The sequence below is a fragment of the Gossypium arboreum genome, chromosome 13 (genome assembly GCF_025698485.1).
Source record: "Gossypium arboreum isolate Shixiya-1 chromosome 13, ASM2569848v2, whole genome shotgun sequence".
NCBI lineage: Eukaryota > Viridiplantae > Streptophyta > Magnoliopsida > Malvales > Malvaceae > Gossypium > Gossypium arboreum.
The window spans coordinates 96,689,714-96,715,259 of NC_069082.1; the positions used below are offsets into that span (position 1 = coordinate 96,689,714).

The window sequence follows — 25,546 nt, forward strand, 5'->3', positions numbered from 1 at the left end:
CATATTTCATGGCCTTATACAAAATGAGTCAAATATTGAAGCAAGCTAACACATTTGGCCCCAAAATAATGTGACACTAAAACAAAATCAAAGAGTCCTATACATGCCATAATCAAAGTTTAAGAACTAGTTATACCAAGTGCTTCAAATGATAGTGTGATCGATGCCTCCAACGTCTGTTGATCCACGAGCTAATTAGGCGGCACTATAAGAAAATGGAAAGGAGAGGGAATAAGCATAAAGCTTAGTAAGTTGCATGCAAATAAACATAACAACAACTTTACCATTCATCATCATAATGCTCATAATACAAAAGTAGGCATAAGCACAACTTACTCATCACTATCCAATACAATTCACATAGCATATTTTGAGCTCACATCTCATACCTTTCAAATAGGTACATGTACCACTCACAACATGACTATACTTTTCTCATTTAACTTAAATTGTAACTCTCACCGTTGGACCATTTAGAAAGCTATTAAATATTCATTAAGTCTCAAACATAGGGTGTAATACCGATGCCATGTCCCAGACATGGTCTTACACTGGCTCATCCATCAAGTCGATGCCATGTCTCAGACATGGTCTTATACTGACTATTGAAATCGAGGCCGACGCTATGTCCCAGACATGGTCTTACTCTGGCTCTCACATCTCCGTGTCGATGCCATGTCCCAGAAATGGTCTTACACTGACACATCTCATAGCCGATGCATGTCCTAGACATGTCTTACACTGGCTTACATCTCGAGGCCGATGCATGTCCTAGAAATGTCTTACCCTAGCTCTTGTCTCAATTCCGATGCCATGTTCCAAACATGGTCTTACACTGGCTCTCATAATGTGGCCAATGCATGTCCTAGACATGTCTTACACTGGCGCACAAATGACCTAAATGTCATGGCACGAATATCCGATTTGTTCCTAAGGTTCACCCGGGAGTTCTATTATCTCAATTATCATTATGTATTTTCATTACCACAATTAAGCAATTTACGCTATATCAATTCAAACACATATAATAACAATGTATTTGTATTATTTACATACAACTTACCTCGGTACTCAAAATGTGGCGCTAGCTCGGCTTAGTCCACTTGCTTCGTTTTTCCCCGGTCTAGCCCGAATTTTGTAATTCTTGATCTAAATGATAAAAATTCAAAAATTTAATCATTTTATTAATCTATATACTCAACAATTTAAAATTAGGCAAAATAACCATTTTGCCCCTAGACTTTTACAAAATGACCATTTTACCCCTAGGTCCAAAAATCAATTTTTATCACATTTCCTCACTAACCTAGCCTAGATGATCACTTCTTATACTAAAATAATCCCACAATTCTCATAATTTCACACATTTATCACCTATTTTACAACTTATGCAAAATGGTCTGCGTTTTCATGGAAACTACTTCACAAAAGTTGTTTATTACACTACCATAACTTATTTTCTTCCATAAAATCTTAGAAAACAACATGAACACACTCATGGTAAAACCCTAGACTTTCAACCATTTTGCAAAACAGTCCCCTTATTTGAAAGCTCATGTTACAAGGGTTCTAAGAGTACAAAAATCATCAAGAAAAACCATCAAGATCACTTGCTTGTAAAGAGATTAAGTGGCTGAAATTTTCAAGCTTAAAAACTCTCCTATGGCTAATATTTTCGGTCAAAAAGAAGATGGGAAAAGGTATAATATCATCCTATGTTTATTTTATTTTCTTTTTAGTCAAATAAGTCACCAACTTCACCTAACATTTGACTAAATTAAAATCCTTGTCTCATGGCCGGCCAAGCATTATTTTAGGGCTTAATTTCACTTTAAAAACCCCCAATTTATGGTACATAGAAATTTAAGTCCCTTAGCTATAAAATTAAAACTTTTGAACTTTATGCGATTTAGTCCTTTTTCGCGATTAAGCTCACAAACGCTAAAATTAATTCACCAAAATATTCATGCATCTTTATAAGCATGCCATCATACATAAAATAATATTAAAAATAATTTCTCTGACCTCAGGTTAATGGTTTCAAAACCACTATTTCGGCTAGGCCCAAAATCGGGCTGTTACATGTAAAAGCCCAAGAGACTTGTTTGACATGGGCAATAGAAGTAGAGATGACATCGATGAAAGATCAGAAACTGTCTTTTCCAAAACAAAACTTAAATGAAACTATCCCTAGTACTAGTACACAATTTCAATGGGTTCACCAAGATGTGGATGAAGATATTTATGAATCATGTAGTAAGATTTAACCTTTTATTAATTATATGTAATATTATAATTTAAATCTTGATCTTTGTTAAATATATCCATTCTATTATTTTTGTAATTAGTTACTAATATTTCAACTATTTTATGTGTATTGCAGATAATATGCCTAGAAAAAGATTACGAGATCTAAGTATTATTCAAATTTCTCCAAATTCGGAAGAAACAAATAGTGATCAACAGACTGCTAATGGATCTTCAAATGTTCCGAATACAGTTGACGAACCTAGAAATTCAAAGTAATGTTAACTTTAATTTACATGCATGTTGACTTTTATTATTGATTTTTGTTTCAAATTCTTATATTATCATATACAATTTTTTTAGCTGAAAATGGTGAGAGGCGCAAAACTCGAGGACGTACGCTATTAAAGGATTTATACAATCTAAATTCTGTGAAGAGTGTTAAAGTATCTAAAAATAGTCATGGTCAGCCTATTGGATCAGAAGCTCGAGTTTTAGTAGGATACTTGGGCATTATAGCACGAAATGTCAATCTGTTGCCAATTAACTACGAGTCATGGCATCATATACCTGATAGTAACAAAAATCATACTCTGGATAATATTAAGGTAATAACGTGAATGTAATTTATAATACTTTGGTTTAATTTTCATTTATATTTACTTTCTAAACTTGTGTTATTTACAGGAGAGATTTGTTTTAAGGGTCTCGAATACTTATGTGAAGAAAGCATTAGCAAAGAAATGGAGAGACCATAAAAGTACTTTAAAAAAAAGGAATATTTTAAGAAAAATATAAGCCTCAAAGAGGAATTGTGAAATGTCCTGTCGGGAATGCTGAGGTACCAATGGGAAGATGCAGTTAGATTTTGGAATTCAAAGAAAGGAGAGGTATTACGTACTTCAAAAATCTTATAATTATTTCGGTTTATAGTATTTACTATACGTAATAATAATTTTATAATGTAGGATCGTGAGCGAGTTGGAACTATTAGGAAAAAAACAAAAATTCACGCACACAGCTGGGTCGAAAAGTTTTGCTTGTATAGTTGATGACGAGGTATTTTAAATTTATTAATTGTGTCAAATATTAATTACTTTCTACTAAATAATATTTTTCCTACTATATTGTAGGAACTGTTGTCTAGTCAAAAAGTTGGACGACTTCAGCTTTTTGACATTACACATAGAAAGAAAGATGGATCTTCTATGACTACTGAAGCTGCAGAAATTATGGTATATTTACTTAATAAAGTTTGAATTATTTTAAATATTTATCATGTTTAGTTATAATGGTTTAATTCATCGTTTGTAATGTAAATAATGCCAAGTTATGTTGCATTTGCTTGATTATATATTTTGTTTCTAACTCCTTAATTGATTTATTAGGAGAAACTAAAGGATAAAGGGGCGGAGTATGAAGCTATGGCTTTAAGTGATAGTTCTGTTAATCTAGATGACATTGATAATCGAGTTATTACTGAAGTTTTGGATCCTGAAAGGTATAGTCGGGTTCGATTTTAAGGATCTTTCAATAGCCCAACCTAATAATTTGGATCCATCTCGTAGCAATACGTGCCTTCGGCGAATTAGGCTCAAGCTGAAGTTCAAAAGTTAAGAGACCAGATGGCTCAGATGCAAGCGAGTACAGTTGAGCAAATTGCTAAACTTAAAGCGAAGGAAGCATTGAGAGAAACAAAGGCTAAAAGAAAATATGATGAACTCCAGCTACAACTTAAAGCGGAGGCGGCAGCAAAGGCAACAAGAAAATATAACGAACTTCAACTACAACTTCAAAATATGATGAAAATGTATTGGTAGAATCAATCGCAGCATCCGCCATCTTAGACTTTTGTTTTCTTATTGTGAGAATATCTTAACAATATAACTTTTGAATATATTTTGTTATTTCAATTATTAATTTAGATAATATACATAATTTTTTCATGATAGTATCATTTAGATTTGAAGTTTTTTGTTAGATTTGAAGTTACAGGAAAATATATTGAAAATTCGGGTTCTATATGAGATAAAATGGGTTGGTAATATCTGTTAATGTTAGTAGCATTTTCCTACAAGCGTCGCTATAGAACATGATCTTTAGCGGTGATTTTACAACAAGCATCGCTAAAGAACATGATATTTTGTGTCGATTCTAGCTACAAACACCAAAATTTGCTCAACTCTCTTGTAGCATTTGTAAAAAAAAAAAAAGGCGCCGCTAAAGATCATGTTCTATAGTGGCATTTTCCCACATAAACGCCACAAATTTTAGCGGCGAAAAAAACACCGCTAAAAACATGTTTTGTTGTAGTGCTAAAATGTAACATTTTAAACATAAGTAATTAAACATAACTTGAGACAAACAAAAGTGACAATTTTAATAATTATAAAATAGTTTTCCATTTCTCCATTTCTTTTAACATAGCTTTTCTATATTTTCCATTTGTTAAAACTAGTCCCTATACTTTTATTTTTTAAAACAATTTAATTTTTTCTTTTATTTGTTTATTTGTTAAAGCCAAATATATTTGATTACATACTTTGTGTGTAAACCCAGAGATCATTTTCAATTACTGCAAGATGAATAAAATCGATCCTACTAAATTAATCAATATCGATTCTTCTTCGATATATAATAGAATATCGAGCTAAATTCTACCAAAGACATTGATTTGCTTACCATATTAATGCCAAGAACTAGAAACCATGCTAACCCTAATAAGATTAGAAGGGTTAACCAAATTTATAAGAATCTTCATTGAAATACCAAGTCCAAGCAATTTTATAAAATCATCATAATAATCCATTTTTGGATTCTTTGTATAGCTTCAACAATAATTGTAAAAGATTAGAAACCCCTATTCACAATTTTCTATAATAAGCAAAAAAAAAGATTAAAAAAGAATCTTTATTCTAGGTTTTCATTGAAGATCAATACAAATTTATTATCCTAAGCTGAAAACATATTAAAAACTAATCAAAAAGGAAGATTAAACAGAACGTACAGGAAATACCCAATACCAAAATAAAAGTATAGAGACTAGTTTTAGCAAATGAAAAACATAAAAAAAAAACTATGTTAAAAGAAATGGAGAAAGGAGGAAAATAGAGTGAGAAGCAGAAGAAAATAGAAAATGGAAAATAAAAAAAAAGTTAAATACATAAAAGAAAAAACTAAATTGCTTAAAACGAAAAAATATAGGGACCGATTATATAATTAAACCTACAATTTTTGTTTAAAATGATTTAACGTACAATGTTAACTTACTGTTACACTATTAACAGCAATTAACGGTTTAGTTACTAAAATGTTACAATACGATAATATAAATGACTAAAACGTAATATTTCAAATATAAATAACTAAAATATAATTTGAATCAAACAAAAATAATTTTTAATAATTTATCCAAAATTCTATAGCAGTGGGACCATAATGAGGTCTACCTAAACTTATCAGTATCCCTTTTTCACAAAAACCAATAGTATTACAACATGTGAAACTCTGACAGGAATACTAATGGAACTTAAAACAATTATTCTGAAACTTTTATTTTATATAAAAATTAAATAAAACATAAAATGAAATTCAAAATAAAAACAAAAGTTCATAAAATTTGGCGTTGTTTAATTTTCCTTCATAAAAAAATTTAAAACACATTAATCAAAATTAAACAAAACGTAAAAAATAGAAACTAAAAATCAAACAAAAAAAACCCACAAATCATTAAAAATCAAACAAAAAACCCATAAATCATTCAAGAATTTTCACATTGAAAAAAATGAATCCAACGAATTCATCTTCATGCTCCCACGACTCTCCATTCATTTTTACAAGAAGCAAAGAATCACTTTCACCCTCTCATGCTTTGAAGCATGTTTGGTTGGATGTATGCAAGGATAGATCCGAGGGGGACGTGGGTCGTTTTTTAGAATTTTTAAATTTTTAAATTTTATATATAAATTATCATATATTTTAAATTTGGTGTCTATATTATTTAACATTCGTTTTTCTTGGCCAAATTGTATTTCATATAATTTGCCCTCTTAAGCCATAAGGATATACTTTATATTAACAAAGTATTTTTCAATTTTTAATTATATAACTTTAATAATAATAATCAAATATTAATGTATGATGGGTTTTGAAAGATTAAACTTAGAGTCCAATATTGACTTTAAAACCAAATTCAAAAATTAATTGGTTTGGCTCATAGCCCCCCTTGGAGTAAAATCCTGGATTTGTCGTTGAATGTATGACCATTCCATTTAGGCCTTATTCAATATCCTACAGTAATTCTAAAGTTCGGTTCACCAAATTAGCTATTCGATGCAATAACTATTACACCTCTATTTCTGACAATTCTATCATGAGCTCTTAAAAGAAAAACTAAGATAAGTTTAGGCAAATCTTCAAAAAATAGTCTTTAGATTATGTAAGAGTGAAACCTCATGTTAAAATCGAAATAATCAAATTTAAACTTAAAATTGTAAAGTAGGATCTATCATGTCAGATCATCAAGAATAAGAATATATGCAAAAGCGTACCTAAATCCATTGTTGGAGATTGCCCAGAAGATTTTGATCTTCCAAGAAAATAGTTTTCTTCTAGTATATCTCTCTGATGGGGATGGAAAAGAAATATGAGATAACCCTATTTCTTGGGGACCATTACCTTTTTAAATAACAAATTATTAATCAATTTTGAGTATTTATAATTTGGCCCCTCATCAAATTATAAATACAACTTATGGTATCTATACATTATTTCTATGACACTTATAACATAACTGGTCATTTTATTTTGTATCACACTTTATAATAGCATTATACATTATACATATGTGCCCATAATTGAGGATTTTAATCCAATAATCTCCCACTTGGGCAACATATATTTCCAGATAAATGTACAACCGTATGAGCTCAAAATTGCTATCATATAACGTGTATTTTGTAACAATCTCGTCCATCAACTATATCCATATAGGATAAAAGTAGTTTTTTTCATATTAATCATAAATAAACTCAGCAATGGTCACATATACAAATATAGTCAAATGACATAGATTAATCATGGATGCATAGCATGGAAATTACATGCGATGTGAATCAAACATGCCTATTTCCAACTAGTCCTCCTTAAACTTAAGTGAGGTCAGTATCAAAATAAGAAAACAGAGTGAATAAACTGAATACTTCATTTCTGATCAGAAAATAACTAAATACATAAATGTCTGAAAACAAACATAAAGTAAATAAAATATAAACTCTCATTAAACCATGATGTCTTCAATTAATAAAACACCCATACAAGCAGTGTGCTCGTGAAAGACCTTGGGTGGTAAACCTTTTGTGAGCGAATTCGCTATCATGGAGTTTTTCTCATTGTGTTCTATTGATATTTATCCACTTTGCACTCTTTCTTTCACAACTAGGAAATTTAGTCAATATACTTTGACTCAAATAAGCTCCTTTTGTTGTTGGGATACAACACTGCTGACTTATTATCACAAAATAATTTGAGTGGTCTTTCTACATTCTCCAAAATGCGTAGCTCGTGACAAAATTTTGCAATCGTATTCCATTGTTGCCTCATAGTATGCTACAAGCTCTGTTTCCATACATAACTTTCAATTTAAAGCCTAGGATTACAGTCCGATTTCACCAAAACTCATTAGGGACCTTCAATTTCTATTCTTACCAACAATTCATGAAATTTTTGCATTTTATTCAACTTGGTCCCTAATGTATGAAACTAATAACTAAGCTTTACAATTTAGTCATTTTCTTATACTAAGCTTAATTTCTAACAATTTCACACTAATTTCACTCAATTTTCAATAATCACAACTTCAAAAAACTTTAACAGTTTTACAAATTGGTACATGAGTTAGCTAAATCAAGCTCCCATGACCTCAAATCTATAAAAATAATGAAAATGGCTAGGGACTTACTTGGAATTAAGGCTGAAAGCTTTAAACCTAAGTTCATCATAAACGTGATTTTTCAAATAATTATAAAATATAGAAAATTATTTAAAAAATTAAGAATGAAAAGATATTGTAGAAAAATATTAAACTTATTAAAATTAATAAAATTATTTAAAATTAAAATAAATATTCAAATTGTAAATTCACTATAATCGAGTTACAATTTATTTAAATATTTAATAATTATTATGATGACTTACTATAAATGTAAAAAGTTGAAATGAAAATAACTAGAAAAATAATGTAAAATTTAATGGAAGTGAAAAGTTTTGTTCATTTGTCCCATATCTTATCCATTGTTAAGCTACGGATGACAATAGAGCGAAGCAGAAGAGGGGCAAATATTGCTAAATTCACCGTTTCACAGTTAGTACGTTCAGCTTCATTACTCGTCCTGCTCTATTATGAATGTATAATTTTGAAAATCATTACCAATTCCATGGACGTTAGATACATCCATCCAGGCCCTATCCTACACCACTTCAATTTATGATTTACTACTTATTTTTAATATTTCCAATATTACATTATTACATTTTTGCCTTTTTAAAAGTTTATATATATAATGATAAAATGATACTTTCATATAGTGGAGTGAGTTGAGGTGGGATAAGTAATTACCATAACTGCTTTATACTCACTATCCAAAAGAAAAAAATCCACCTCACATCCACTTTTCAAAAGCAAAAAAATTGTTTGAAGCGGATCGGTTTGGAATCTATTTATCGATTCGAGTTTTGCAATCCATATGCTAAGTGGATCAATTTGATAAAATATGTTACAGATTTGGATAAAAAAATGAACATTTAAGGAAATATGGTCAAAATAAATGAGGTGAAATATAAATACGACTCACTGAAAAATAAAAAAGTAATAGATTTTATTATTTTGGATTTGGGTTTTGTGAGTGTTATTTTAATTTTAGGTTAAGATTAAAATTTAATTTTATATTAAATTTTTAATAATTTAATAATTTTTCAAAAATTATCATTCTTATTAAATTTTAAATAATTATCTAAATATAAAAGAAATAAAATACTATCAGACTCCTCCATAATATTTAAAAAAAACAAACTTAATAGGTTAAAATTAAAATTCTAAAACTAAAATTTAAATTTCAAAAAATACAAGCCTCCGTAAATTTCAACCTAATCAATTTTCTAACCAGTGTCCTGCAGCACCCACCCGACCCACAACCCAACCCTACCGACCGCCCATACTCAAAATCTCCAAAATTATCTTCCATTCCCCGTTTCTTCCTGAAACTTCAAATAACTTCTCCTCTTTCACAATTAACAGCCCGCCCAGCATTACAACATCGAATCCTTTTTCTTTCCATGGAAGATCAATCATCACTGAACTTTAACGACCTATCAGGTTTCTTACTTGTTCTTTTATTGTTTTCTCTTTTTTGCTTCTTTTTCTTTCCCACTGCACTCCACTTTAGTTGCTACTCATCTTGAATCTGTTTAAATTTTCTTCACATTTCAGATATGAGGTACTTTCCAATTTACTTGAAAAAAGAAGAAACAACTTGGATTCCCCTTTTGTCAATTCTGCGTAATTGTAGTGCTTTCAGAAACAGCATTTTGCTTCGCTTTATCGTTCTATGATTGACTCGCCAGTCTTGGTTTTCCTTTTGGATTTAAATCATGACAGTAATGGGCCATTTGCCCATTCGGTTTATGTACTTTCTAGCAGTGTGCTTATTAGACAACTGGTCAATTGTGAAGTGGAAATTACATATCCCCTTTCACTTATAATTGAACCTTTTTTATTTGTAAATGTTTCGCTAGCAAGGGATTATGATAAATCCTAGTGAATATGCATTCAAGCTTCAATGATTCGGTAGTTTCAGACTTGAATTCACAATAGTTGATTCCGTTAGGAATGCAGTAAGCTACTGGGGTGGAATATCTCTTTGTGAGCTTGGTCTTATCGGTTTGTCATTTGAATTTTGAACAAAAATATCTTGATTACCTGATGTGCTTTGTTTTGTTTATGCAGGCAAAGGGATGAAAAAAGTGACCATTTTGGCACAAAATGAAAAGGTCGAATTGGGTTAAAAATTTCCTACCCTAGTTGATTTAGGAGAGAAAAATGATCTCATTATTGCAAATGATGAAATCTAGTCAACTTCTTCAACTTCCAAGAACAAATCTATGCCGTTTTCTCTCCGTTGCCTGCAAATCTTCCAGCCTCTCTCCTTTTGCCTCTGAAATAAAAACTGAAGTTGACAGAATCACTAGAATTATCAATGACCATTCGTTTCCAGATGAACCACTTGAACCGACCCTTCTCCGGCATATCCCACCTGTTTCTCTTTCCTCATATTTTGTGGAGAGTGTTCTTGGTCGTCTTTTTGCGGCACACTCAAATGGATTGAAAGCCTTAGAGTTCTTTAAGTACTCCATCCACCATTCTCAGCATGCTCCAAGTGTGGGTGCTTTTGAAAAAACACTCCATATCCTCACACGTATGCGCTATTTTGATAAAGCTTGGGAATTGATGATGGATATGCAGTGTTCGCACCCTTCCCTGCTTAGCCTTAAATCAATGAGCATCATGTTAGCAAAAATTGCTAAATTTCAATCCTATGAAGACACCCTTGAAGCATTCAAAAGGATGGAGACTGAAGTTTTTGCTGGGAGGAATTTTAGTACTGATGAGTTCAATGTTCTGCTTCGAGCTTTTTGCTCGCAGAGGGAGATGAAAGAGGCCAGATCAGTATTCCTGAAGATGTATTCTCGATTTCCAACTAATACCAAGACCATGAATATTCTGCTTTTGGGATTCAAGGAATCGGGCAATGTTACTGCAATGGAACTTTTTTACCATGAGATGATTCGAAGAGGTTTCAAGCCTAACAGTATGACATATAACATCCGAATCGATGCTTACTGTAAGAAGGGATGCTTGGGGGATGGTCTGCGGCTTCTTGAAGAAATGGAACGGGTCCACTGCTTGCCTACACTTGAAACAATCACTACTTTGATTCATGGAGCTGGTGTTGCTCGAAATATTCCAAAGGCGAGGCAGTTGTTTGATGAAATTCCTAAAAGAAATTTACAGCTTGATGTTGGAGCTTATAATGCTATGATCAGTTCCCTTATTAGGTCCAAAGATATACATTCTGCCATTGAATTGATGGATGAGATGGAGAGAAAGCAGATTGAGTATGATGGTGTGACGTATCATACAATGTTTTTAGGAATGATGAAGTTGAGTGGCATTGAAGGAGTTAGTGAGCTTTACTGTAAAATGCTAGAGAGAAATTTCATTCCTAGGACCCGGACAGTGGTGATGCTAATGAAATTTTTTTGTGGAAACCAGCATTTGCATTTTGCTTTAAATTTATGGGATTATTTATTACAGAAAGGGCATTGTCCTCATAGCCATGCACTGGATCTTTTGGCAACAGGTTTGTGTTCTCGGGGACGGTGGCAAGAAGCATATCAATGCTGCAAACAAATCTTGGAGAGAGGAAGGCATATGAGTGAATCAGTTAATCATCTGATGCAGAGAATTCTAAAGCAGTATGATGAAATGGAGAAGTTGATGGAGCTCAACAGGATGAAAATGAAACTGCAATCTGTTCTGCCACAATCTGGCAAGGAACCAATCTGCTCTACATGCTGAGTTATGGAAGTAACAATATTTCTTGCAAAATATATAGAAGCTGGATTCATTTTATCCAAGTTGATTTTGGACCTTTTTGACATTGAATTTGATGATAAAAAATTTCTTTAAAGATGCTATGTGAGTCCTATTTGATAAGGTTACTCCCAAGTCCTATTATGGTAATTGGACAGGCAAGCGCCCAGACTCAGCAATGCAGAAAGGTGTGCTGGGAGAGGCAAAAAGACATCACTTCAGTGAGAAGAGCGCAAGCAGATTCACAGGACCTCCCTAATCACCAAGTTGATTTTGACATCATGTTTGGTTGGTTAGGAGGGAGAATGGTTGCAGTATAGCTTGGCAAATTCGGAGAATGGATGGCGGATTATTGTCACGAGATGCACTAGAATTGTTACTGATGATAAGCACTTCATTGAGCCTTTTATGATTAGGGAGATTCCTTTAGAGACAATTGTCAGGAATCTGTGTGTATTCTGGGGTGAGGGGAAGTGGACCCTTAGCTTGGTTAAAAGACCAATGAATAAATCAAACTGGAGGTTTGAGCCCATGATATATGACTTTAGATCACTTGCAGGAAGGATGCCAGGATTGGGGTTTAGTGAATGACAATGTTAAACGCAGAGAAGGCTTAACAACCTGGCAAGGATGATAACTTTGAATGACAAGTATCGAGTTTAAAATGGCTCTTTCTTTTACTTTTGCTTATGCTTATAAGTTTATCTGCTGTTTAGTTTCTTGTTTTCAGAGTGTGACCCAGTGAAAAAGAGTTATTGAAATTTAAAAGAAGAATTCCTATCATATGTTACTAGTTTCAAAATAATTATCATTCCCTTATCTATTTTCCTTTCCTGCACACATTTTCACCTCATCTGCTTTAATCATGATCAACACTGAGTTCCTTTGGCCATTTGCCGTATCTAAGGATAAATTTTGTTATTGGAGGACATAAATGCAGTTCAGTTGAGTGGTGAAGTTCTTTTCACTCGAGTTCTCTTTGTTATTTTCTGTTTTTGCCCGTCTGCAAAATCACTGTAATCCTGAGTTCCATCCTCACCATTTTGGTGTTTCCTCCTACAGAGGCAAAATTTGTAGAATTGATGCTGTTTGTTTTTTTCCTTATTTGCTGATGTTTCTGTTGCTAATTTCCTATGATTTTGGAATAGGAAAGCTAACAAAATTGTTATATTAGTTGATGCTGGTTATGGAGTCAAGGCTTTTGTCATAAAATGGCTGGTGCTGACATTTCTATCGAAAATGTCAAATGCTATAAAATTTTTTTAGGATATTAATGTACCATTGCAAGAGATTTGGTTCCCAAGGATTTGTCATAGGATTAGATTTTGAGGAGTATGCAACGATGCGAATCCTGCTGTTGGAAGGACTTTTGGAGGTATTTGTTGAATGGGTGGTAGTTTATTTTATTTGAAAGACGTTTTGGTGTATAAGAATTAAGATAAATTTGCTATTGTGGATGGAAATTTGATTAAGCTATTAACTACACTTATTTTTAATATTCAATACCTTTATTATAACCTTTAACCATATCTTAGATACGTGTATGATTGGAGGGTTTCTTTAGGGATGACAATGCATCAAATATAAATAGTACTGTCCATTAAATACCTGCAATTATTAAGTAATAAAATAAAAATTTATATTCAATTTGTAAATTTGTTTTAAGATTTGAATCCATTTTTTTCGCATTAAATCTAAATTGTATTGTACATGAAATATCTGCAATTATTAAGTAAAAAGTAAAAAATTAAAAAGTATTTCAGATATTCAAATTCGAACAAATAAAGAGGATTTATATATCCATTATCTAAATTTGTATTTGTTATCTGCAAAAAAAAAAAAACAAAAACAAAATAGATTTACATGATGGATATCCAAAGGTTAATATTCATATTTTCTTTGAATCCTTATTACTAATAATTTGAATATCTAAATCTAAATATTATCCAAATTTATAAATATATGAATTTGTACTATTTATTTCCATCCCCATGTTTTCCTTGAATTACTGTAAATTGAATTGGTTAAATGCTCAAATTTGGAGTCAAATATTAAGGTTTTCAAATAAGTGCTTTTTTTTAAACAATGTTTTGTGAAAAAAATGAAATGATTAATAAAGCCTTTAGGGAGGGTAATAATGACACCCTTAATACACTTACTCCTAACATGTTTGAATTAGTTCTTTAGTACACCAAGACTTTTAGTGGCCCAAGGAAATGAAACTTTATGTTGGAATTTAAATCCTATAAATAGTTTCACTATGGCTAGTGCTAACACTTCTATTGTGAATAGAAGGAATCCTAGTGTTGAAAACCACTTGAACTCTTTACCCTAGTGAAAGCTTATTGGGAAATCTAAATACTTTCCTAAAATACGAATTTTTCTTTAGAAATGTTTCCTTTAAATTGTTCCAACTAGAGCATTCTTTGGTAGTAGGGGAATAAATATAGAAGACAAGAGTTCATTATGCCTAACACACTAGAAATACTTAGCCACTTACTAAGAGACTATGCAGTCATGAAACAATGATAGAATTGAATTTGGCCAAGGGAGACTAACTAAAGCGTAAATAATATTATACTTCACGAATGATTAGAGAAAAATGACAAGAATTGGCATCATCCCTATAGAATTTCTTAGAAAGTGATTTTTGCTTCTATGTTATGATAAATTTAATTGTCTCAAAATATCGTCATTTTTCATGAAAGAGTCGATACAAATCAAGTAGCCCCATAACTCTTTCTAAAGTTGTAGAATTTCATGCTTTATCTACACCTCTTCATAGATATAAACTACTCACAATAATAGATATCAAATAATAACCATCCCTCTCAAGATGATTTAAACTAAACACAGATAGTTTTGTTCTTGCTAATCTTGGAAAGGCAAAAACACATATGATCATTGGAGATAATATAATAAATTAGGTTATTAGAGCTTATAGTTACATCTCACATGTTATGAGTGTTCAAGCGGAGTTTTAAACTTTTAAAAGTAGTCTAATGCTTGTTAGGGACAAGAAGATAGCTAATATTATTGTAGAGCTTGATAGTTCGGTTATTATTAGTTTGATTTGTAATAAAAATTTGATGAATCCCTTTTTGTATACCCTTAAGTAGCCTAGTTAATATCCTCTAATCGTGGACTTTTCACTTTTGTTGTCGACAGCCACCGAACTATTTATTACCCATTATGCGTGCCGAGTCCATCAGAGTTATGTTTAATTAATCTATCAATGTTCTTTATGACAATAAAAAAAGCGAAGAAAATCCTGAGCCTGAGGGGTTGGTTTACTGTTAAGTTTTAACCGACAAATCTTACCATAGCTGACGAGCATCCCGCATACCTGCCCAAGTCGTAACATAGTCTACTGTGTCTAACAAAAATAAAGGGAAAAAAGAAGAAAAAAAAAGCGTATCTGAACGCTTGTTTATGTCTTGACTCTGTGGTGATCTTGTTAGGCTTAGGCTTTACTGCACTGATCCGCCTGATCTCGTGGCCGAGTCTCTTTCTCTCTCCATCGTCCCACCGAAAATCTTTATTATCCAGTTGTAGATCAAACATTCAACGCCAAAGGGTTTCTTAAGTGAATCCGAGCAAGAAAGAAAGAGTAGATGAAAGGGCACGAGAAATTGACTCTGCTTCTATGCCTAATATGGACTGCAACCATCATTTACGGCGAGATGTTCTCCTTTTACATGCCCTTTCTCTTCTCTTGCTCTTGGCCTCACCTTTCCTCATCCTCTTCTTCCGATTCCACTGTAATTTTCTTGTCGTCTCTTTTCACTAATTTGATCTTCATTTTTATTTTTGTTTTATTGATATTTGAATTGATCTCATTTCCATTACTATTATTAACATGTTCCAAGCTGAGAATATGTTGATTTTAGAAGATGCAATTATAAAAGCAAATTTACTTTTGAAAGGGTTGAAATATGCAGAAATTTGAGTTCTATTTAGCCACAACAACAACAAAAAAAGACTGAAAGCAATCAGTGGTGGGGTTTAGTATCTTTTTAATAAAATTTACGTTTTAACTTTCAGCATTGGGATATTTTTGGTATTAACAATTGTGCTGTCGATTCCTGAGGCTTTTTGCTTTCAGAAGATATGGTGAAACCCAAACTTCAATGATTCAAAGCTAATTCCCTATATTTGATTAAATTTTAATTACCCTAAAAGATTACTTATTTATCTGTGAAATGCTCTACTCATTTTTATCTTTCCGAATGAAAGAAAGTAGCAAAAGCATCAAATTAACATTTGTTATCAGATCATTTTTCTTTTGGTTTTTTACTTAGATAAACTGGAATGATGCTTATTTAGTGCTAATCTGTTACACCTAGTACAAAGGAATCTAGTGTTTGAACTACACTCATTATACATTTCAGGAATTCTTGGCACCTGTTTAAGTTCCTTAAAACTATAGTGTGCTCAATTAATGATTCTCTGGGTGTGATTATGGATGATAACACTGTATAACTCAAATAGAACACATTGATGCAGTTTATTGCGCATTTTATCATGCTCATGAGCGAATCAACAGAGGAACTAACAGTTTTTGTTTTGCAAGTTTAGATGAATGGAAAAGGTTATGCGGCTGATTATGTCAAAGTGGCTGTTATTGCTGATCCACAGGTACGCTTGTCCTCGTCCTGTTATTCATCCTTGTTGCATTCTAACATATATTTGTTGTCTTTAACAGATCATGGACAAAACCTCCCTTCGCCTGCCGTCTAAATCACTTGCTTTGGAGTTTGTACAATTCTATACAGATTTGTTCATGCGCAGAGCCTTTTTCTCATCCATCCTTCCTTTCAAACCAGAAGTGATTTTGTTTTTGGGTGATTATTTTGATGGAGGTCCTTATTTATCAGATGATGAGTAAGGCTTGTAACTATCTGTTTTTACTTGAAACTTCATTTTAGCTACTTTGTTTGAAGTTAAATCATCCATGGAAGTATGCCTTTTCTGGATCTGGCAAGCTTTGCCAGATGAAATTACGTAACATCTTTATTTCAAAATGAAATTCAAGGCATTAAACACATTCTGGTAAATAAAAAATTTTAAGTGTAACATCATGTTGTCTCACATGGATGCTTTACAATAAAATTTTCTTCTTCTTTTTTCCCCCAAATTTCTGTTTGGGAGTTTGAATATTTCCACCATGCTTATGCTTTTATATGCATAGTATGAGGCATTACTAGTACTACTACTAACACCATCAAGATCACCTCTTTGTATCTTTGCTTCACTATTTTCTTTGTCTAATGAGGAACAGGTTTTGCTTTGAAACTCTTCAGTTACCTTTCTAATTTAGAGTGCCCTTGACATTGTTTAGTTGATCAGATGGCAGGAATCGTTAAGCCGTCTGAAGCATATGTTTGGTCTAAATACAGAAGAAATACATTCCACTGTTAAAGTTTACCACCTTCCTGGAAACCATGATATTGGTTATGCAACTCTTCAGTCTCATAAACCAGAGGTATTTACTCGTGTTAATATTAAAAATGAGGTTTACGTTTTTAGAACTAAGCATGATTTAGTTTCAGTACTTTTATTTGCATTATGTGCATGGAATGACTGTGATATGGAAAAGAAAGAATTGAAGCAAGAAAAAGATTAAAACTAAAGGAGGGCCAAAATGATAAATTTCTGAGTAATTTTGGCAGCATTCATTTAAGTTAAAGGAATGGCTCAGAGGGTCCAAATATGATTGATGTTAAATGTATCTAGCTTACTGCTGTGATAGAATATGATAAAGAGAGAATTGGAGTGTGGAAGTGACTGAAAATGAATGGAGATCTTAGGTCAGGCTAAGTTAAGTGTTACATTTAATAGGAAGTGTACGTCTAATAGAGAGTTAAATTGTTATAGATGTGACCTTTACACTTTTCACTTTGAAATTTTCTGAATATGCAGTTCTAATTTGCTTCAAGTTGTTGGGTTAAGGGATTTCTTGGGTTCAGTTGACTAAAATTCATTGTCTGTGACTCTTTATGTTATTCATGAAAATTATATGTTGCTTTTTTGACAAATATGGTTGCTCCACTGTCTTATGCTTTTGGTTCTTTTTTCTTCAGAAATAGATTAGCTTATAGTTTTACATCCATGTAGGTGGTTAGACGGTATGAAAAAGAATTTGGGAGCAGAAATTATCAATTCATGGTTGGAAAAGTGGAGTTTGTAGCTATTGATGCTCAAACTGTGGATGGTAAACAAGAAGGCATCTGATTCTTGCCTATCTATTGTAATTTTTTGTGCTAGGGATCTGATAGCATAAAACTTGAATTTCTTTGATCTCTCCTCATTTTTCACTTTCTCCTTTTTTCCCTAACATATAACTATACGAATGCCTGTAATTCTACTAGGAAGTTGTTTTATCTTCCAAGTTGAACGAGACTGTTTCTCAAGACAAGAAGTAATGCTTCTGCAATATTGCATGTTTTATGCCTTAGTTTGTCCGTCATAAATTGTCTTGTGTGTTCTCTTTAGTTGCTATCACTTATGAAGTAATTGAGTCATTAATATGTTATCAAATGTCTCAAATGAAATTTATAGACAAATATATTGCGTTCTAATTGAGACACTAAAAATATAGGGACATTTAATTTTCTGGGTTGATATATGTCCCCTCGTGTTTGAAAAAGGCTCTCTAACTTTGTACCCTTTGCAGCGACTCAAGAAGGAAGTGTTGCTTCAGCAACTTGGAATTTTGTTGGCAACGTCTCATCAGGTTTATGACATTGACATTTGACTTGCATTCCCATGTTTTGTCAAGTTTGGACTCAACTGTATAAATGATTTTTATCCATTTATCACATTTCTTTAGATCGTCAATTACACCCAAGAGTTTTGTTGAGCCATATTCCATTATATCGGCGGGATTGGACTGATTGTGGACCACATCGTGGCTCTCCAATTATCAATCAGGTATTCTGGTTTATTATTATTATCATCATCATCATCATCATCACCATATCTGCGTTTTGTTGAATGAACATTTTTTTTTTGTTGTATGCGTTTTATACAATTCAAGAGGTATTATTTGTCCCTCTGTAGTGTTTCTCAAATTTGAATCTAATTGGTATTAAAACTTACGTATTCCTACACTTTTCATTCTCAGCGAATACGGCATAATATTTATGATAAAGAAGTAAGGTAAGCCTCTTCCACTTTTCTTCTTCCTATAACAGGAATCTACTGGCTTTTGAAGGTTATACTCTCTTGATGGTTGAAATCATAATGCAGTTATCAGAACTACATCACTGAGGAATCATCTAACCAATTGCTAAACTTAATCAGACCTGTATGTTTAATCCTTTCCTGAGCTGATCTTGTACGTGGGCATGCTCATTCATGGATATAAATTCGTATGTATGAATGCTTGCATGTATGTACATAATGCTTGCACGTATATATATATGTTTGTGTGCGCATATACATATATGTATGCATGCACACACACTTACATGCATATATGCATACATATGTACATAGAGAGAATTTTTTCGGACTTGCATTAGAAAACTAATGTTTTAAGCCATTTCCAACAACTTGCCTGAGACATTTTTGTGGTTTTGGCAGGTTATTGTTTTATCTGGTCATGATCATGATCAGTGTACAGTGACTCATGAGTCAAAGGGTGGACCTGTAACAGAGGTGAGCATATGATGTCTAACATATTTACCTTTTATTCAGGACTTGACATGTTTAGCTGATAACATGCAGCACACTTTAGGGACTATAAGCTGGCAGCAAGGGAACCTCTATCCATCTTTCATGCTGTTATCTGCTAGAAAAACTCCACTCTCAGATACATCGTTGCCAGAAGAAGCTGTACTTACTCGTCTGTGCTTTCTTCCAATGCAAACACACATTTACATATGGTAACTATTTTATAAGGAATAAATGGTTGTAGTTTCCACTTATGAGCTTTAATATAGGTCTGAGTAATATTTCTTTGAAAATTTCAAATTTCAGGTATATAGTACTATTTGTTTTGACCATCCTTTCTCTCCTTCTGTGGCCAACAAGTGGTCTGAGCTTTTGTCATCATCAATTTGATGATATGGTGGAATGTGTCAGAAAGTTGATAAACATCTATAGAGATGGGACAAAAGAGAAAAATGAAGACGAAAATTACGAGTATGAGATGATTTGGGGTGCAGATGGATCGATGCATCTTGTCAAAAAAGTTTTAGCCCAACCTGTCACACGCACAAATAATATAGGTCCAGTAGAGAGGTGCTTCAGATCAATATCTCCATATTTTTCAGTCCCATTAATAAGTACCTTTAGATGAAAACTGTAGCATTACTGTATTAGTATATTTTGGCTTTTATTCGATTAGTTTTATGTTACTCATTGCATACCGCCATTTGTAAATTTACTTGGTATTCCCTTTTGAGATTGATATTTTCAGAACTCTTATTCTTTCTGATTCCTTCTCTTTGTTTCCATTGTTACAGGGGCAATGCTGTGATGAGAGCAACTGCTAAGAAGAGTGTTAATCAGCTGACAGAGGTCTGCTTGAGTATGGAAACAAATGCAGATTCTGAGGTTGATCCAAAGAAGCTACCACCTAGAGCAAGCAAATCAAAGGCGAAGATGGTAATACAGAGGTTTGTTCGCACATTCCGAATGCTTATTCTCATTGCTGCGGTGAACGTTCCTCTATACATGATGTTCTTGTTCAAAGATTGGATTGACAAATAATCGTATCAAACATAGTGATATTCTGCAAAACTGAGTTTGTCCTTTATACAGTTAGGCATATCAGGCTAGTAGTAAGCTTCAATTTGAATTGCAAGTTGATCTTTTGTTTTTCTCTAATATTCTAACTAGTAGCTAGAAGCGAGTCCTCTTTTTTGCATTATGTGGTTTATAATTTAAAGCTTGAGAATGTGAAGATAATTTCTTAATGCTTCAATTTTATTAGGGAAAATCCCAAAATTACACATGGATTTTGGATATGCAATTTGATATAGAAATTTGATTTTGATTTAACTTTTGGATATTAACATAGTTAAATATGTGCACTTATGACAAAAAGAAGGTTTTATTCACAATTTAACTTTCAAAATTTACATATTTTTTCATATTGGTATTAAATTTTTTTATCCTATATCAGTATCCAAACTTTGTTTTAGTCATACATTTTGGTCCAAAATTGAAATTGGACCTTACGGAAAGGACCCAAGCAGAAATTAACATGTGGATGATATTATCCTATGTCATGATAATTATTTTGTCAATGAACAAATTAAAAATGGAAATGCTTATTTTTGGAAAAGCTTTCTTATTGGTTGGATTTCTATGGATCCACTACACCTACTTTGATTTGGCCTTCGGGCCTATTCTTTTGTCCAGTCTTACAGTTTTATTTTTGATAAGACAAAATCCATATGCCTGCTTGATTTGGATAGAGCCTCTGATCTTCTCAACAAAATGATATCCATCCAAGGTGGATATGATAGGATTTGTCTGGATATTGAATTTCAATGTCCTTTTCTCGGTTAAAAATGCTTATAAGCATTTTTATCAAATAAATTACAGTACTTTTATGCGGGATCTTCAACAAGCTCCATGGAAAATTTTTTGGCATTTCAAGATCCTCTTTAAGATGAAAAATGGAAGATATGTAAAAATAACCTTCCCACAAAAGATCCTCTACCCAGGAGGCTCTCAACCAACGACTCCTTTTGTCCCCTATGTAAAGAAAATGGAAAAATCGTTGATCATCTTTACCTAAGTTGCACCTTTGCAAGACTAGTTTGGTTCGGATCCCCACTTGTTCTCCACACGAATTCCTTGAATGGCACTTTTATTTTCAACTGGATACTTTAGTGGCTTCAAGATAATGATATTTCAACTGAGTTCTTAAGAAGTTTCTGCACGAATATGTCTTGCACCCTTTGCATTATTTGGAAGTCAAGAAACCACCTCATCCTTCAAGGTACAAGTCCTTGCCCCTTCGTTGTGACAAAAAAACTCTCATATATGTTTCAATCAATCCTCAATTTCTTGTCACAGAACGTCAGCCATTCTCAATAGCAGGGACTTCAATTAACCCACCCTTTAGATGCCATTAACATTCAATGGTCGTTTTCTCTCATCATTGTTCACAGCAGACAAAATAATTTAATTGGAGGATTAACAATTGCTTAGAATACCAATATATTTCAACTCATATTTGTTCATAGTTTCAGATTTGCCAACAAGCTTCTTGCCCATATCCTCATCCTTTGTACTATACTCCTGCTTTTTAGAACTCATAACATCAAATCTTGTAGGTTGTTGAGTATTGACAAGAAATAGAGTAACATAATCCTTGGACGCTCTAAAGTAAGATGGAAACTTCAACCTGCCTTTAAAGATATTAATCTCTCATTTAGGACATAACATTGTTTTGCATCTAGTGAACACATGTCAATTAAAGAGCGAGGCTTTCCATTGGGCTAAGATCGCTTCTAAATCTTTCATTAGCAATTACTTGACCTTAATTATTCTTGTCCTTATACAAAAAAAAAAAAAAATCCTAAACTTGTTTTCATCTATGGTAAAAACTTCTCCAAAAAAAAAAAAAAATCGAAGTTATTTTAGGCTAAATCATTCACCACTCAACAATTTATATTTGATTTGCCGTAATTTGGTGTAACAGATTAAATTAGTTTTCGCATTTGAAGAGCTTGAATACAAGCATTTTTATTATGTTTTAATCAAGTTTCTTAGTTTCGTTTACATTCAATAAAAAGTGTAATTTCAGTCTTTTATTGACCTTAAGGGCTGAATGAGGCCTAAAGGTGAGCTAACATACTTTGTGAGTGTGTGTAAGATCATTAGAAGGTGTACCAACTCAATATTGGTCACTATGTTGGAACACGGGGAGTTTGATGTCGCAACTTAGGGAGCAGAGAGCAAGAATTCCAAGACTGCCTTTAGTGTCGTGACACCACCAAGGGATGTCACGACATACCCCTGAAGCAACCTTGAATAAGAGCATACTACCTTCGATGTCGCGACGCAGGCACTAGGGTGTCACAACACCAGTCTTGTATGAAAAATACTTACAAGCCAAGGGCATTTTGGTCTGCACAATCAAATATTAAACACGAGAGCGTTAGCTAACCTAGGGTTGAGGACGATGACAACCCTAACTCTATAAATAGGCTCATTTAACACTTGTTATGGACAACTTTTCATACTGTATAATTTTCCTTATAGTTTCAGTTTTTAGTTTTTCCCTTTTCTTAGGTTTTAGGCTATTTTCAGTTTTGCACTTGTTGGAAGATCTGATTTGTGGAACTCAATCAACTCTTTTTGGATTTCGTGCTTCAATTAAATACAATTCAGGCTTCTCTTAAACTTTCATCTCTTGATTTTCTATTAATATTCATCTTTTATATCAAGGTTATTATGTTTTTGAGATCCATGAGGAACTAATCTTCTTATGGGCAATTAGCGAGTAGATGTATGATTAATTGATTGTTGTACAGAGTTTTCTTAGCAGATCAACTATTTGGGAGAGGAAGAAATTAAACTCTAGGTTTGATGACCCTAGGAAGTCATCTAGGTGAGAATTAACCTAAAATTGGTATGGCCTATCCGTGAACACCGTAACCCTAAATTAGTTTAGACTGTGAGGTCGAGAGATAAGTAGTTCTTGATAACTCGTAATTCTAGTGGAAGATCGAGAGATACTGTTAGGGTAACGACTAGTTGGTTGAACAAGGAACATGAAGAAACAATTAGTTATGACTACTGAAGTGAGTTAGTCATCTATGCTTATATTTGATTAAGTTTCCATAGCAAATTTCCCAAAGTTTTTCCATTTATATTATTTTATTTGTTTAGTTATTAAAAACTCTCTCTTTATGTTTAGTTGTAATATAATTTATTTAAAATACTAATTAGCTCTATTTGTGCTTAGGTTAGGATTAATTTAATGCTCGTCTCCCTTGGGTACGATCCTAAGAGTGCTCACTTACTTTGTTATAGCTATATTACAACCTGACCTGTATACTTATGTATACCACTTATTTAACAAAATTTGTGTAGGATTTCTACTCTAGATGTTGGTAGGTCCGGAGGCAGTCAAGTTGTTAGTACCGTTGCCGAGGAGGCAACATTACTAGATTAATTTTAATTTATGCAATTAATAGGATAATTAGGAAATTCTTAAATTATAGATACAATTTTATTTTTTTCTTTTCTAATTTTTGTTAACATATTGTATTCCCTCGTTAGGTTTAAAGTATGACTCACAGTAGGGGAGCACCTATAGAGCCAACCACAAATCTAGAAAGAATAATTTGTAGGAATCATCGACAACAACAACAATAACAGCAACAATAGATGCAGAACCCACCACCTGTTGTGGGCAATATACCTCGTGAGAACCCACTGTTCAACGAAGCTAACGGTAACCCACTAGACTTACCACCACTGCCACAGCTACCTACAAATATGGCGCGTAACGGAAGAACTCTAAGAGAATATATGTTACCAAATCTAGACATGGTTCCAGGGAGTATAATAAGGCCTACTATTACGACCAATAATTTTGAGATCAAATTAGCAATAATTCAAATGATTCAAAATAATCTCTAGTTTACGGGTACAATGACAAATGATCCAAACCATAATTTAAAACAACTCCTTCAACTTTGTTACACATTTAAATACAATGGGGTCACCGGTAACGCTATTCGTTTTCAATTGTTCCTCTTCTCCTTAATAGATAACTCTTTCTCATGGTTAGATTTGCAGCCATTGGGATCCATTACGAAATAGGACGAGCTCACAATAAAATTCCTACCAAAGTTCTTCCTTATTAGCAAGACAGTCCAACTAAGGAGAGAGATTTCTATGTTTAAGCAATTAGATGGAGGAAATTTCTATGAAGCTTGAGAGTGCTTTAAAACATTGATTCAAGAATGTCCATACCACGGACTACCTAAGTAGTTATGATAGCAAATGTTTTATAATGGGTTGGATGCATATGCACCATCAGGGTTAGATGGAACAGCATGAAGAGCTTTGATGAATAGGACATATGAGGACACATATGAACTGATAGAAAACATGGTGATGAACTCATGCCAGTAGCTAACTGAACGCTATACATATGGCCAAAGACCATTTATGGTGAAGACTGTCTAGAAGGATGACATATACCAACAATTATAGGATAGACTTAACTACATTGAGGCTTCGAATAATGCACTATCTATATTTAGAGGAGACAAACCACTCTTCCACTATATTAACAATCCCACCGAAGATGTGAATTACATTGAGAATAGAGGTGGAAACCCTTATTTGGATACATACAATCCTGGATGGAGAAATCACCCGAACCTAAGTTGGGGAGGAAATCAAAGAGGAGGTAATAGTTCTAATCAGGTTAAAAATGCTAATTACCAACCTCTTTATTTGCAAAACTTCAGAGAGGGTCAGAACACCCTACAACTCAGAATCATCACGAGAGAGGTTATGAAGAGTTACCAAACCAAAACACTACATTTGTACATTCACATATACATAATTTTATTAGCAATTATATGCATAGTCAAACAAAATTAAAGATCGAAATTCAGACTTATACCGACATTCAAAAGTTGCTATATTCACATGGCTTATATACAA

General features: G+C 32.9%; 2 protein-coding genes, 1 long non-coding RNA gene and 1 other non-coding gene across 8 annotated transcripts; 3 read left to right on the forward strand and 1 right to left on the reverse strand.

The window, feature by feature from the left end:
- Nucleotides 1–9,393: 9,393 nt before the first annotated feature.
- LOC108467618 (pentatricopeptide repeat-containing protein At3g61360) lies at nucleotides 9,394–13,379 on the forward strand. 2 transcript variants are annotated; one of them, XM_053023840.1, is made up of 2 exons: nucleotides 9,394–9,619; nucleotides 9,734–13,379. In XM_053023840.1, exon 2 carries the CDS (start codon nucleotides 10,343–10,345, stop codon nucleotides 11,879–11,881), a length of 1,539 nt encoding a protein of 512 aa, XP_052879800.1. In that variant the 5' UTR covers nucleotides 9,394–9,619; nucleotides 9,734–10,342; the 3' UTR covers nucleotides 11,882–13,379. The 2 variants fall into 2 exon arrangements, with proteins under 2 accessions (XP_052879800.1, XP_017623814.1); XM_017768325.2 differs by having other exon boundaries at nucleotides 10,250–13,379.
- Nucleotides 13,380–15,089: 1,710 nt separating this feature from the next.
- Nucleotides 15,090–20,812, forward strand: LOC108470109 (uncharacterized protein C630.12). Of its 4 annotated transcripts, none has more exons than XM_053024166.1 (13): nucleotides 15,090–15,657; nucleotides 16,475–16,534; nucleotides 16,602–16,780; nucleotides 17,246–17,381; nucleotides 18,014–18,110; nucleotides 18,573–18,632; nucleotides 18,729–18,829; nucleotides 19,023–19,057; nucleotides 19,148–19,205; nucleotides 19,484–19,558; nucleotides 19,628–19,785; nucleotides 19,880–20,130; nucleotides 20,368–20,812. In XM_053024166.1, the coding sequence occupies exons 1-13, from the start codon at nucleotides 15,511–15,513 to the stop codon at nucleotides 20,379–20,381; spliced, it is 1,371 nt and encodes a 456-aa protein (XP_052880126.1). In that variant the 5' UTR covers nucleotides 15,090–15,510; the 3' UTR covers nucleotides 20,382–20,812. The 4 variants fall into 4 exon arrangements, with proteins under 4 accessions (XP_052880126.1, XP_017626815.1, XP_017626816.1 ...); XM_017771326.2 differs by having other exon boundaries at nucleotides 15,095–15,657; nucleotides 19,880–20,143; XM_017771328.2 differs by having other exon boundaries at nucleotides 15,576–15,657; nucleotides 16,470–16,534; nucleotides 19,880–20,143.
- A 283-nt stretch (nucleotides 20,813–21,095) lies between these two features.
- On the forward strand, nucleotides 21,096–23,269 carry LOC128286706 (uncharacterized). Its single transcript, XR_008277333.1, has 2 exons — nucleotides 21,096–21,854; nucleotides 22,734–23,269. It is a non-coding gene; the product is annotated as an uncharacterized LOC128286706 (long non-coding RNA).
- A 1,476-nt stretch (nucleotides 23,270–24,745) lies between these two features.
- On the reverse strand, nucleotides 24,746–24,852 carry LOC128287032 (small nucleolar RNA R71). The gene has a single exon (XR_008277732.1). It is a non-coding gene; the product is annotated as a small nucleolar RNA R71 (small nucleolar RNA).
- Between the last annotated feature and the right edge of the window lie 694 nt (nucleotides 24,853–25,546).